General features: G+C 48.8%; 1 protein-coding gene across 5 annotated transcripts in view; it reads right to left on the bottom strand.

Moving 5' to 3' along the window:
• LOC137327105 (leucine-rich repeat-containing protein 63-like) overlaps positions 1-13,121 on the bottom strand; it is an 89,740-nt gene that overhangs the window by 43,365 nt on the left and 33,254 nt on the right. For all 5 annotated transcript variants that reach the window (XR_010964352.1, XM_067992561.1, XM_067992558.1 and 2 more), the window contains one exon: positions 525-608. Coding sequence is in view for 4 of the 5 variants with exons in the window: in XM_067992561.1 (XP_067848662.1) it covers positions 525-608 (84 nt within the window). In the remaining variant the exon portion in view is untranslated. The remainder of the gene's footprint in view (positions 1-524; positions 609-13,121) is intronic.

Raw genomic sequence — 13,121 nt, 5'->3', positions numbered from 1 at the left:
TATAACTTCTTTGCTTTTCAATTCTATTCCTCTAGAAATGAACCCCAGAGCTTTGTTTGCCGTTTTCATGGCCTTGTTAACCTGCGTTACTATTTTTAATAATTTATGAATCTGTACCCCAGATCCCTCTGCTCCTCTATCCCATTTAGACTCTTATTTTCCAAGGAGTGTGTGGCCTCCTTATTCCTCCTACCAAAATGCACCACCGCACACTTATCTATATTGAAATTCATTTGCCATTTGCATGCCCAATCTGCACATTTATTAACATCTTCTTGTATTTTGTCGCAATCTTCCTCAGTATTAACTATACCCTCCCAATTTGGTGTTGTTTGCAAATTTTGAAATTGTACTTCCGATTCAGAGTCCAATTCATTTAAGTAATTGTAGCTAAAACATTTATTGGTTTTTAAAATAATTCAGAATCAGAAACTTTAGTGAAAGCTCACCTGCATTGATATACCATTGGAATACTAAGACAGTAAAAGTTGCTATGTTAATTATGAAAGCTATTGATCACTAACCTTAGGTTTCTAATGTCATTGGGAATGAAAGAAATCTTGTTGTAGGCAACGTTCAGAGTCTGGAGATGTGGTAAGAGGAATAGCCTGTGGAAAAAAAATTCCATATCTCTTTAAGATTAATCTAATTTCTAAAGACTAAGAAGATTGCTGGACTGGAACTAGAGGGTAGTGAGGTCATTATGTAGCCTGTATGAGCATTGCACATTCTCTCTAAATACAGAACAATTCCCATTTGTAGGATGACACATAGCATGATTCAATACTAGTTCTTTGGTGTCTACAAATTGGAGTGCTTGAAATTTTAAGATGAACTAACACTACATCAAATTTCTTGTGTCAATCTCTGCGTTCCTCCAATTCTGGCCTCCTTCATGATTTTCATCACTCTACCATTGGCGTCCGTGCCTTCAGCTGCCTCGGCCCTAAGCTTTGCAATTCCCTCCTTAAACCTCTCTGCCTCCCTTCCCCTCTCTCCTCCTTTAAGATGCTCCTTAAATTCTACCTCTTTTACCAAACTTTTGGTCACCTGTCCTAATATCTCATGATGTGGCTCGGTGTCAAATTTTGTTTGATAACGCTCCCGTGAAGCGCCTTGGGACGTTTTACTATGTTAAAGCTCTTGCAGGCGCGACGGCCGAATGGCCTCCTTCTGTGCCGTAATCATTCTATGATTCTAAAGGCACTATATAAATGCAAGTTGTTGATGTTGAAGAAATATATTTGGACTATTAGAGATGTTAGTAAAATGGATAAATTCTAAGAACAGGTTTTCACCAACAATTAAAACTGACAATACTACCTCAAGAATTATAAAAGTATCAAAATATTGATAAGAGTGTGTTCAACAAATTGTATAAAAAACAAGATATTCAATATTGGATCTCGGTTTCAAAAGAAAAACAAATGCCTCTTGGAAGTGAGAAACAAAATATTGTTACATCTTCAGTTATTTTCTGAAAACAATGCAAGCAGTTTGCATTTGTTTTTGCTTTATACTTAATCACATTTCTTACTCCCTCTTTGTATTTTTAAATGTATCAAATTCCCGATCCTCTAATCTGAGATAGGGGCCTGGATTTTTAATTTGAGCTGTGGAATTGGGGGGGGGGGGGGGGGCGGGGGAGCGGGGAGGTGGAGGATTTACGGACCGGAAACCCGGAAGTGTGGGTTTCCCGGAAATATGGGTTTCCTGGACATCCTGCTGATTTTGATGTCAGGACATCTTTTTAATTTTTTCAGCAGGTTTCCCGCACGATAGCCAGCCAGATTGACAGGCTGGCTGCCTGTCGGATGGGAAAGCAGCCGGAGAGCGGATGCCAGGTAAGTCGGATATTGGGGGGGGGCTTAGGGCCGGACATCGGGGGAGGAGGGGGGGTTGGACATCAGGGGGTTGGGGCTTGACATCAGTGGTGGGAGGGAGCTGGATATTGTGGGGGGGGTTTGGGGCCGGACATTGGGGTGAGGAGGGGGAATCAGAGACACGGGGTTGGGGGTGAGGGGGATACTTCAGTATACTGCAGGTGTTCCTCAGGGCAGTGTCCTCGGCCCAACCATCTTCAGCTGCTTCATCAATAACCTTCCCTCCATCATAAGGTCAGAAATGGGGATGTTCGCTGATGATTGCACAGTGTTCAGTTCCATTCGCAACCCCTCAAATAATGAAGCAGTCCGAGCCCGCATGCAGCAAGACCTGGACAACATCCAGGCTTGGGCTCATAAGTGGCAAGTAACGTTCGCGCCAGAAAAGTGCCAGGCAATGACCATCTCCAACAAGAGGGAGTCTAACCACCTCCCCTTGACATTCAATGGCATTACCATCGCCGAATCACCCACCATCAACATCCTGGGGGTCACCATTGACCAGAAACTTAACTGGACCAGCCATATAAATACTGTGGCTACAAGAGCAGGTCAGAGGCTGGGTATTCTGCGGCGAGTGACTCACCTCCTGACTCCCCAAAGCCCTTCCACCATCTACAAGGCACAAGTTAGGAGTGTGATGGAATATTCTCCACTTGCTTGGATGAGTGCAGCTCCAACAACACTCAAGAAGCTCGACACCATCCAAGATAAAGCAGCCCGCTTGATTGGCACCCCATCCACCACCCTAAACAGTCACTCCCTTCACCACCGGTGCACAGTGGCTGCAGTGTGCACCATTCACAGGATGCACTGCAGCAACTCCCCAAGGCTTCTTCGACAGCACCTCCCAAACCCGCGACCTCTACCACCTAGAAGGACAAGAGCAGCAGGCACATGGGAACAACACCACCTGCACGTTCCCCTCCAAGTCACACACCATCCCGACTTGGAAATATATCGCTGTTCCTTCATCGTCGCTGGGTCAAAATCCTGGAACTCCCTTCCTAACAGCACTGTGGGAGAACCGTCACCACAAGGACTGCAGCGGTTCAAGAAGGCGGCTCACCACCACCTTCTCAAGGGCAATTAGGGATGGGCAATAAATGCCGGCCTCACCAGCGACGCCCACATCCCATGAACGAATAAAAAAATGCAATTAAAGCCAGCGGGGTGCCACTTAAAGTATTTATTTAGGTATTTCAGGTCGTTTACAGACCTGATTAAGGAGATATTTCAGGAGGGGTGGAATTTTACAAACAACTGGGACTGTTTCCCGCACTGGGGGAAACACACCCAGTTCAAATGGACGTGTTGCAGCCATCAGCCTGTGGCAGCTGCAAAGGTCCATTTGACAGGTGGGGGAGGGGGGAGACCCTCACTCATTGCAGGAGGCCACTCTGTCACTTTGGACAAAGTTTGGCCTCCACCACCCTCCTCCTAACAATAAAACTCACCAACTTGCACACTTACTCCGGTGTCCAGACACATGTACCTACCTTGCGGACCCCCTCAGATGTACATCTTCCGGATGGGGGCCGCCGTAGCTGCAGTCATGACCTCCTCGGAGGGCGAACAGCATCACCAGCCTCGCCGGCCACCTCTGACACGTGGAGCTCTACAACACAGTGCTGTGACACATCCACCTGCACAGCAGGAGGGAGGGCAACGGCAGAGAGAGATACGTCGCAGAAGGCACTACCCTCGCCACAGGGTCTAAAGACCGAGGCTCAGCTTCCTGGACCTCTCTGAGCAGCAGTGCACACGGAGGCTCAGAGTCACTCGACATGTAGCTGTGGACATCTGCAGCCTCCTTCATGCTGAGCTGCTCCTGGATGGCCCGAGCACCATCTTCTTACCTGTCGCTGTCAAAATCACCACCGCCCTCAACAACTTCTCCTCCGCATCTTTCCAGGGTGCCACCGGGGACATTGCCGACGTCTCTCAGTCGTCTGCACAAAAGAGCCCTGCAAATATACCTACACCCACTCTGCAGTGACACAATGGGTGGCATCAGTTGTGGGTCTTCATTGTGATCCTTAGGAAAGGGCATTATTGCACAAACTAGACATGATTCGCAAAGACGTGGCAGTAGTGGTGCCAATATAATATGTAATGTGAGTTGCTCAGAAATTAAATAGAAGTAAAAACCATGACAAACCCTCAAACACCCTTCATGCTCACGAAACGTTTGCCTTATGCTGCCTACTGCACATATGTGATGCATGCCCTGTGGCTTCAGCACAGGTAGTGGCAGGTTGAGTGAGGCTGACCGTGAAAGAGATGCATGAGAGGGTGAGTATGAGATAGAGCCATGAGATTGTATGAGGATTGGGTTGAGTGGTAGTGGCAGGATAAGTACTGGCGAGGTGAGGAAGTGCAGGTAAGATGAGGATGAGCTTTGAGTGGGTGTGAGGAGTGATGTGACAGAGTAGTGTTGGCTGTGCAGAAGGAGATGTGGGGTGGGGGTGGTGATGTGGCAGACGGAGTGTAGGGGAATGAGTAAGTGTACTCACTTTGTCTGACCTACTTAGGTCATTGCAGCGCCTCCTGCACTGTATGCAGGTGCGTGATATGTTGGTGGTGCAGATGACCTCCTCTGCCACCTCGAGCCAGGCCTTCTTGGTGGCAGAGGCAGGCCACTTCCTCCCGCCCACCGGGGGGAAGATCTCTGTCCTCCCCCTCCTCCTCACCCCATCTAATGATACCTGGAGTGAGGCATCATTAACCTGGGAGCAGCCTTCCCCCTGGGCTGCTCCATGCTGTAATTTTTCCTATTTCTTGCAGCATCAGTCAGTGGAGGACTGCCCCTTTAAATAGGGCTCCTCCAGCTGACAGACCTTACTGCGCATGCGCAGTCCGCCCGCCGCGCAGCTCAGCAGCGGGGAACCCGGAACAAGAGGTAAGTGGATCCAATTAGCCTGCGATTGCGTTCGGGGCAGACTGATTTCACCGGGCGCGTTACCCACGCGCCCAATCGCCCCCCTGCCGCGAACCCGCCGCCCTGGTAATAATTGGGCCCAGTATCACTGCTATTACCTTTAACTTTGAAACCCTGGGCATACACTCTAGTCTGCTAAGTGGGCATGTACATTTTTACATGCTGACCTGTGAGAAAATGAATCTGTGTTTACCTCCAACAGTCCTTGGACCTCAGTCATCATTTCTAACATATGTAGCTAGTATCCATTTGTGTTCCTATGTGAGTCTAAGTTTTCTTACTACAATTAGGGTTGATTAAATCCAATAGGGAATTTGAAACACACTCATCACAATGTATACCTGGGAGTGGCCACCTCTGAAATATTACAATAGTTACACGAAAGTTAATAATGTGATTGCATAGTCAGCCATCCTGTTGGTGTTGAAACATGGAGTGGTTTGATGGTAGTTCCCAGGGATAATCCTCACATGTTGGGATTATTGTTTGTGCCATACTAAGAGTCGGCAATGTAAGTCAGGCAATTCACCCAGGAAGAGAGGAAACAAAAAAAAGGCTGTTCACCCAGCTGCTCTTGCTTCAGCGAGCAACTCTAAAAAGGCACTGCCAGATTCCTGGGAACAATGCACTGCCCTGCCTTTTGGCTAAGAAAAGTTACACGGCATAGAGGGAAATTTAAATAAATATTTTGCTGGGATGAGAATTCAAATGAAATTATCTATGTCTTTGTATTTGTAAGAGTGGAAAAGCAAATTGATCTTTGTCTGAGGCTCATAGGAGGCGACTTTAACCGAACCCGCCCGTCGGAAAACTAACGGTATCAGGTGCAACGCTGGTCTTACAATCCGCCTGATTTTACTCTCCACTGAAGTCAATGGAAAGTAATATTGGCCGGGCCGTAAAACTGGTGTTCCACCCGATACCGTGGGCTTCCATTGCCCCCATTAACTCTCCCAATTCCAACGTTAGTGTCTTTGTGTTTTTAGAGCTTCAATATTGTAAGTAGTAGGTCGCAGAATCCTAGTGGGGGTGAGGGGAAATATCACGATCCATTCAGATATGCCAGTATTTCATTACATTCTATATTAAACCATCAGCAAGTAAAGAGTAGGGAGAAAGTCATAACATAAAAAAAGTTTCTAGACGGCAGAATCCTTTATGAAAATTTCATGATGGGTGGAAATACAAGCTCTGTATCCCTATTGCCATCCTCTCTAAAATATAGAAAATGCAACTGTGGTCAATTACCAAAACAAACTGGTACAAGAATGCTGCAGATGAAACCATGTGCACAGCTTTTTGAGCACGAAGCAAAACGATGGAGGTGCTTAGTAATCATCCCTGCGGCTCACAACTTCTTTACATTGGGCAAAGCAAAAACGGAAATATTAGGGCCAACTAATGGGGATTAGCTTTCACTTTAGAAATACACAGAAGTTACAACACAGAAACTGGCCATTCAGCCCAACCAGTCCGTGTCGGTATTTACTGTCCACATAACCCTAATCACATTTACCAGCCCTGTTCCCATATCCCTTTTTCTTCAGCCACCTATTCAATCTAATCTTGAATGTCACATAGTTTCTGCTTCAACCACTAACTTCAGAAGTGAATTCCATAGCCTCAGTCTCTATATAAAGAAGTTTTTCTTACTATTTGTTTTATATCTTTTGCATTTAATCTTATATCCATAGCTCCTCGTTCTAGATTCCTCAACTACTGGAAACAGTCTGCTTCTGTCTATCCATCCTTTTATAACTTTAAACGCTTCTGTCATATCGCCCTGCAATCTGCTTTCTTTCTTTGTATTTCCTCATACCAGGCAGCATCCTAGGGAATCTGCATTATATCCTCTATAAAACCTCAATATCCTTGTTAATGAACAACAGGAAAGGCTGTTAGAAACAGCTGGTCTCTGTAACATAAAATCTGTATAATCGGATAAAGCGCGATGCATTGTTTTAATTATTTGAAAATAAACATTTCACGATGAATCTGCATGACTGTCTACAATTAGTTTGGAAAGCACAATACCTGCTGTTATATATATATTTCAAAGCTAAACTTTCAGAATGACATGCTTGGTTTCACTTCATTTCAACTCACTGTATCCAAACATGCCGTTTCCTCTTTAAATAGCTTTTATTTAAGAACACAGGCGCCTGCTCCACCATTCAATTAGATCATGGCTGATCTGTACTTCAACTCCATTTTTATAAATTCATTCTTGGGATGTGGGCCTTGTTGGCAAGGCCGGCATTTATTGCCTTCCCCTTGCCCTGAGAAGGTGGTGATGGGCCTTCTTCTTGAACAATTGATAGAAGTTTGATACAACTAAGATGCTTACTAGGTCACTTAAAAGGGCAGTTAAGAGTCAAGAGGGTCAATTTTAGCACCCGCCATCGGGTGCGTTCCTGGCGGGGGGCTCCGAAAATTGGGGATTCCCGGGGCGGGGCGGGAGCCCGGCTCCATCCTGCCCACTTCCGGGTTTCCCACAGACGCGCCGATATGCGCGCGCAGCTCCCGCATGTGGGACTCCCGCCGGCAATTAAAGCCGGCGGGGTGCCACTTAAAGTATTTATCTTGGTATTTCAGGTCGTTTACAGACCTGATTGACCTGTTATATTTGGAGGGATGGGATTTTGCAATTGACAGAGACTGTTTCCTGTACTGGGGGAAACACTCCCAGTTCAAACGGACGTGTTGCAGCCAGCAGCCTGTGGCAGCTGCAAAGGTCCATCTGACAGGTGGGGGGAGGGCGGAGACCCTTAACCATCGCAGGAGGCCACTCTGTCACTTTGGACAAAGTTTGGCCTCCACCACCATCCTCCTAACATGAAAATTCACCGACCTGGAACTTCAACCCCGGATAAAGCGCGATGCATTGTTTTAATTATTTGAAAATAAACATTTCACGATGAATCTGCATGACTGTCTACAATTAGTTTGGAAAGCACACTTACCTACCTTGCGGACCCCCTCAGACATACACCTTCCGGATGGGGGCTGCCGTAGTTGCAGTAATGACCGCCTCGGAGGACGAACAGCATCACCAGCCTTGCCGGCCACGCCGTCTGCCCATGATACGTGGAGCTCCACAACACGGTGCTGTGGCACATCCACCTGCACAGCAGGAGGGAGGGCAACCGCAGAGAGAGATGCGTCGCAGAAGGCACTACCCTCGCAACAGGGTCTACAGAACGAGGCTCAGCTTCCTGGACCTCTCTGAGGAGCAGTGCATACGGAGGCTCAGAGTCAGTCACCAGGTAGTTGCGAACATCTGCAGCCTCCTTAATGACGAGCTGCTCCCGGATGGACCGAGCAGCATCTTCTTACCTGTAGCTGTCAAAATCACCACTGCCCTCAACTTCTTCGCCTCCGGATCCTTCCAGGGACATCACCGGCATCTCTCAGTCGTCTGCACACAAGTGCATAAGGCAGGTCACCGACGGCTTGTTTCACAGGGCCTCGCACTACATCAACTTCCCCATGGATGACCGCAGCCAGATGGAGAGGGCAGTTGGATTCCCACGGGTGCAGGGTGTAATCGATTGCACCCATATAGCAATACGGGCACCTCCACGCGAGCCAGGACTGTTCGTCAACAGGAAGGGGTATCACTCCATGAACACTCAGCTCATCTGTGACCACTGCAAGAGATTCCTACACGTGTGCGCCAGATACCCTGGCAGCTGCCACGATTCCTTCATCCTCTGGGAGTCCAACATCCCGCCCCTCTTCCACTCACCCAACACCCGCAAGGGCTGGCTCCTCGGGGACAAGGGATATCCCCTGCACATGTGGCTTATGACACCTCTGAGGAACCCCACCACCGAGCCACAGCGTCGGTATAACGACAGCCACATCGCTACCAGGTCCACAATTAAGCAGGCTATAAGGCTGCTCAAGATGCGCTTCAGGTGCCTTGATCAGTCTGGGGGAGCGCTCCAATACGCGCCACGCAGAGTGGGACGCATCATAGTCGTCTGTTGTGCCCTGCACAACATGGCACAAGAGAGGGGTGCCGCTGGAGGAGGCCCCATCCACATCTGCCACCCATATTGAGGACGAGGAGGAGGACGAGGAGGAGGAGGAGGAGGAACGACCCATGGGCAGAACAGTCGCTCACCTGGCTGCTTGTGAGGCCAGGGAGGCACTGATATGTGAATGGTTCTAACATCAGACTGTCTGAAGAGTCCAGTCCTCATCATCTGGACAGAGGAGCGGCCATACCAGCCCCCACCCCTGCCCCCTGCACAGAACAGTGGTGCAACTACACCCGCACCCACTGTAGTATGACCCAATGAGTGAGACCAGGTGTTCGTCTTCATAGTGAGCGCCACGAAAGGGACCTATTGCACAAGCCAGTCAAGAATGGGCAAGACGTGGCAGTAGTGGTGATAACAATGGGGTTTATTGTGGATGTGAACTAAACAAATATAAATAAAAAACATGACAAATCGTCATACACCCTTGTGCATTCCCTTTGTGCTTACAACACCTTCGCCTTGCGCTTCCGGGAACCCCTACGTGGTGCTTCCCCTGTGGCTTCAGCAGAGGTAGAGGCAGGTTGCTCTTGTCCATGCCCTGACCGATTAGATGCTTTGGGCCGACGCCCTCTGGGTTTCGGTGCCCGTGAGGGCCCCTCCAAAGACTGCTCCTCCTGCACCTGTGCAGGGGCAGACTCAGCCACATGGAAAGGGGGCAGCATTGCGGGTACTGGTTGAGAGGGGGGCAATGGGTGAGACGTGGGAGCGCTTTGAGTGGCGTTCCCACTTCCATGTCCCCTTTCACCATCATCCCTCGCGTGGCCCAGGCCCACATCACTCCTTCCACCCTGCTGGATGACAGTTTGGAGGACCTGTGTGAGGCCTTGGAAGGCCACCTGTAATGTATCTGTCAGCCTGTTTAAGGCGGCAAAATGTTGCTCACCCTGAGTCCGAACGGCCGTTGTCAGGGCCTGGATAGACTCATTGTTGAGCCGTGCTTGACGCTCGAGGGAGGCTAGCCTTTCCTCCATCGCAGACATTCCCGCACCTACCCGCGACACTATCTCGCAGATACCCTCCTGTACCTGTGCCACCATTCCCCTCATGCAGGAGTTGGACTCCTCCATCACCTGTGCGATTGTGGAGAGTGCGCGTGGCACTGTTCCAGCACCTCGGCAATGTGCTGCTGCCCCTCAACGACTCTCCTTTTCACAGCTGGCCCCCAGGGTTCAGCATCTGGGTCCAGCTGAGCAGAGCCTGGAGAAGGGTGCTCCCACCGACGCGGACTCTCCACAGCTGCCCCTGCCACCAGGGTCTGCTCGTGCTCACATGTGCGTGGTGATTCACCATGTGCAAGCCCAACTAAGTGAGTACGGGGACCCACCGAGGTGTGTGTATTTGCGCTGGTGGATGCATGGCTCGGATGTGACGACGGACCCTCAGAAACCGGCAGGTCCTCTGAGGAATCGCCCTCCGTACTCACGTCGCTCACAGACGGCCCTGCAAGAGAACAGAAAGCAATGTTAGGCATGTGGACAGATGTTGAGGTGCGGCAGATGCCAAGTGATGCTAAGATCATTCGCTATCATGTGTGCTGAGTGTTAGCTTTCTGTCACCGGTCGTTTGTGCAGCCCCAGCCTCGGCATCCGCCACGGACAGGCGGATGCCGAGGCTGGGGCTGATCGCTAACGCCTGCTGCTCCGCGTCCGTTAGCACCACCCGGTGTGGCCGGCCCCCTCCGGTCCGTGCCCTCTCCCGGGCATTCTGGCATCTCTTCTCCTATCAAAGCAGAACACGGAGGCGTGATTGAGTGATGCTTGCATGGTGAGACGCTGCATGCATTGGTGTGGGTGGGTTGAGCGTGAGGGAGATGGATGGGAGGGTGCGTGTGCAACATGGCCATGACATTGTATGAGGATTGCAGTGCGTGGTAGTGTTCGAATGGGGACAGGGGCGGTGAGTACGTGCAGGCATGGTGAGAATGATAGTTGAGTGGATGTGAGGAGTGATGCGAGAGCGTTGTGGTGGCAGTGCAGAAGGGGTTGTGTGGTGGTGGAGGTGATGTGGAAGACGGAGTGTGGGAGAATGCGTAAGTATACTGACTTTGCCTGACCTGGTTAGATCATTAAATCTCTTGCGGCACTGGACCCAGGTTCGTGCAATGTTGCCACAGCTGCTGACCTCCTCTGCCACCTCCAACCATGCCTTCCTCGTGGTGGAGGGAGGGCACTTCCTCCCATCCGATGGGAACAATGTTTCCCTCCTCCTCCTCACCCCATCCAGCAGCAGCTGGAGTGAGGAGTCCGAGAATCTTGGGGCAGCCTTCCTTCCCCCTGGAGTGCTCCATGTCGCATTCGTTGTTTGCAGCAGGAGGAGCATTGGTGGACTGCCCCTTTAAATAGAGCTCCTCCAGCTGTCAGACGTTACTGCGCATGCGCAGTCCGTCCGACACGCAGCTTAGCAGCAGGAAACCCGGAACCAAAGGTAAGTGGCTCCAATTATCCTGTAATTGCGCGTGGAGCTGACTGATTTCACCGGGCGCGTTACCCACCCGCCCAACAGACCCCCGCCGCGAACCCACCGCCATGGTAATATCGGGCCCAAGGTGTGGGAATTGGGGTCACGTATAGGCCAAACCAGGTAAGGGTGGCAGGTTTCCTTCCCTAAAGGACACTGGTGAACCAGTGGAGTTTTTATGATAATCTGACAGCTTCCTGGTCACTTTTACTGTTACCAGCTTTTTATATCCAGATAAACTGAATTCAAGTTCTCAAACAACCATAGTAGGATTTGAACTCACATTCTCTGTGATTATTATTTGAGGCATCTCAAATGTCAAGTAACATAATCATTTCACTACTGTACCCTATAATATCATTTATCCACCGTAGCTCCATATTTCTTGATAACCTTACCTAACAAAAAACTATTGATCTCAGTCTTGAAAGCTCCAACTGTCTCAGCATCCACAACCTTTCGGGTTCAAGTTCTGTCTCAGGGGTTTGAGCTCAGAATCTGAATGGCATTCCAGAATGTGTTACATCGTTGGAGATGCTGTCCTTCATATGAGATGTGATGTTAAGTGTGCAGCTATGAGTATGGAAGAGCAGGATTGGGCTCAGCTGTGATGCCCTCACATTTTAATAGTCTGTCAACATAAATGGCAGTAATTGCCGTGGGATTCTCCCAATGTCCTGCCATGACTTTGGTGGGAGATTGACGTAAACCCCAGTGAAATGGTGTAAATGGCCATTTCTGCTATTTCTCTGGAGTTTCTGCATTGAAACCTCCCAAAGTGATTCACACACAATGAATTATGAACTAAAGTGCAGTGACTGATGTAAACAACGGCAGCAGCCATTTTGCACGCAGCGATGTCTCACAAGGAACCAGATGAATGACCGGTTAATCGGTTTTATTGGTGATATTGGTTGAGGGAGGAAAGCAAGGACACTGGCAGATCTCCCTACTTACCTTCAAATAGTGCCAAGGGATCTTCAATGTACACAATAACCTGCAGAACAGACAGATAGGACTTCAGTTTAACATCTCATATGAAGGACAGCACCACCAACTATGCAACAGCAGGAGATCAGGGAATCCTAGTGGAAATTCTACCCCAAACTGTCTAGGCTCACACATGAAGAATGGCCAATAGAGTGAGGTATGTAGCTGAAATGAATCAGTTTCTTCAGAAAAGGATGGGAAATAAAGAGCCTATTTTTTTCTGATCACCTGTGGAAGATCTGACCAAATTTGCAAGATGAGAAGTACTATGCAGGTGTAAATTAAGATGCTGATTAGAGGAACTGCTGTCTTCCACGTTTGGCAATAGTTGTGGCCAGGTACTGACACGATGTTGTCAAATGAGTCCTAGTACTCATAAGTCTGATTATAATTAAAAATTTTGTGTCTAGTGCATGTCTGTAGCATCTCTCAAAGGCAGCACACAACTATAGGGTGCAAAGTCATGATTGGCTCAAATAGCAGTGTTACAAATTCAGGACTGCCATAGATATCTGCTTGGGTTCAGTGGTGCCAGTCACTCCCATTACTCTATATCTACTTATACAGTAGCGAAACTGGGGGAGTAACAACAGAACCCGCTAACTTTCTGGACTGAATATCCCTGTCTTCTGCGCATGTATTCTTTCATCCTCCATGAAGGGAGACTGAGTTAATACTAGATTAGACTAAGTTTCAATTGAATGCTGCTTTATTGTACTGCAAGATGAAATGTACAGAGAATGTGGAATGATCAGATCCCTTTAGTTCAATTGATACAACTTATATTCATGTAACGATACA

The sequence above is a fragment of the Heptranchias perlo genome, chromosome 11, assembly GCF_035084215.1.
Source record: "Heptranchias perlo isolate sHepPer1 chromosome 11, sHepPer1.hap1, whole genome shotgun sequence".
NCBI classification, from domain to species: domain Eukaryota; kingdom Metazoa; phylum Chordata; class Chondrichthyes; order Hexanchiformes; family Hexanchidae; genus Heptranchias; species Heptranchias perlo.
Note: the sequence above shows the minus strand (reverse complement) of the source record. Positions and strands in the feature narration are given on the sequence as shown.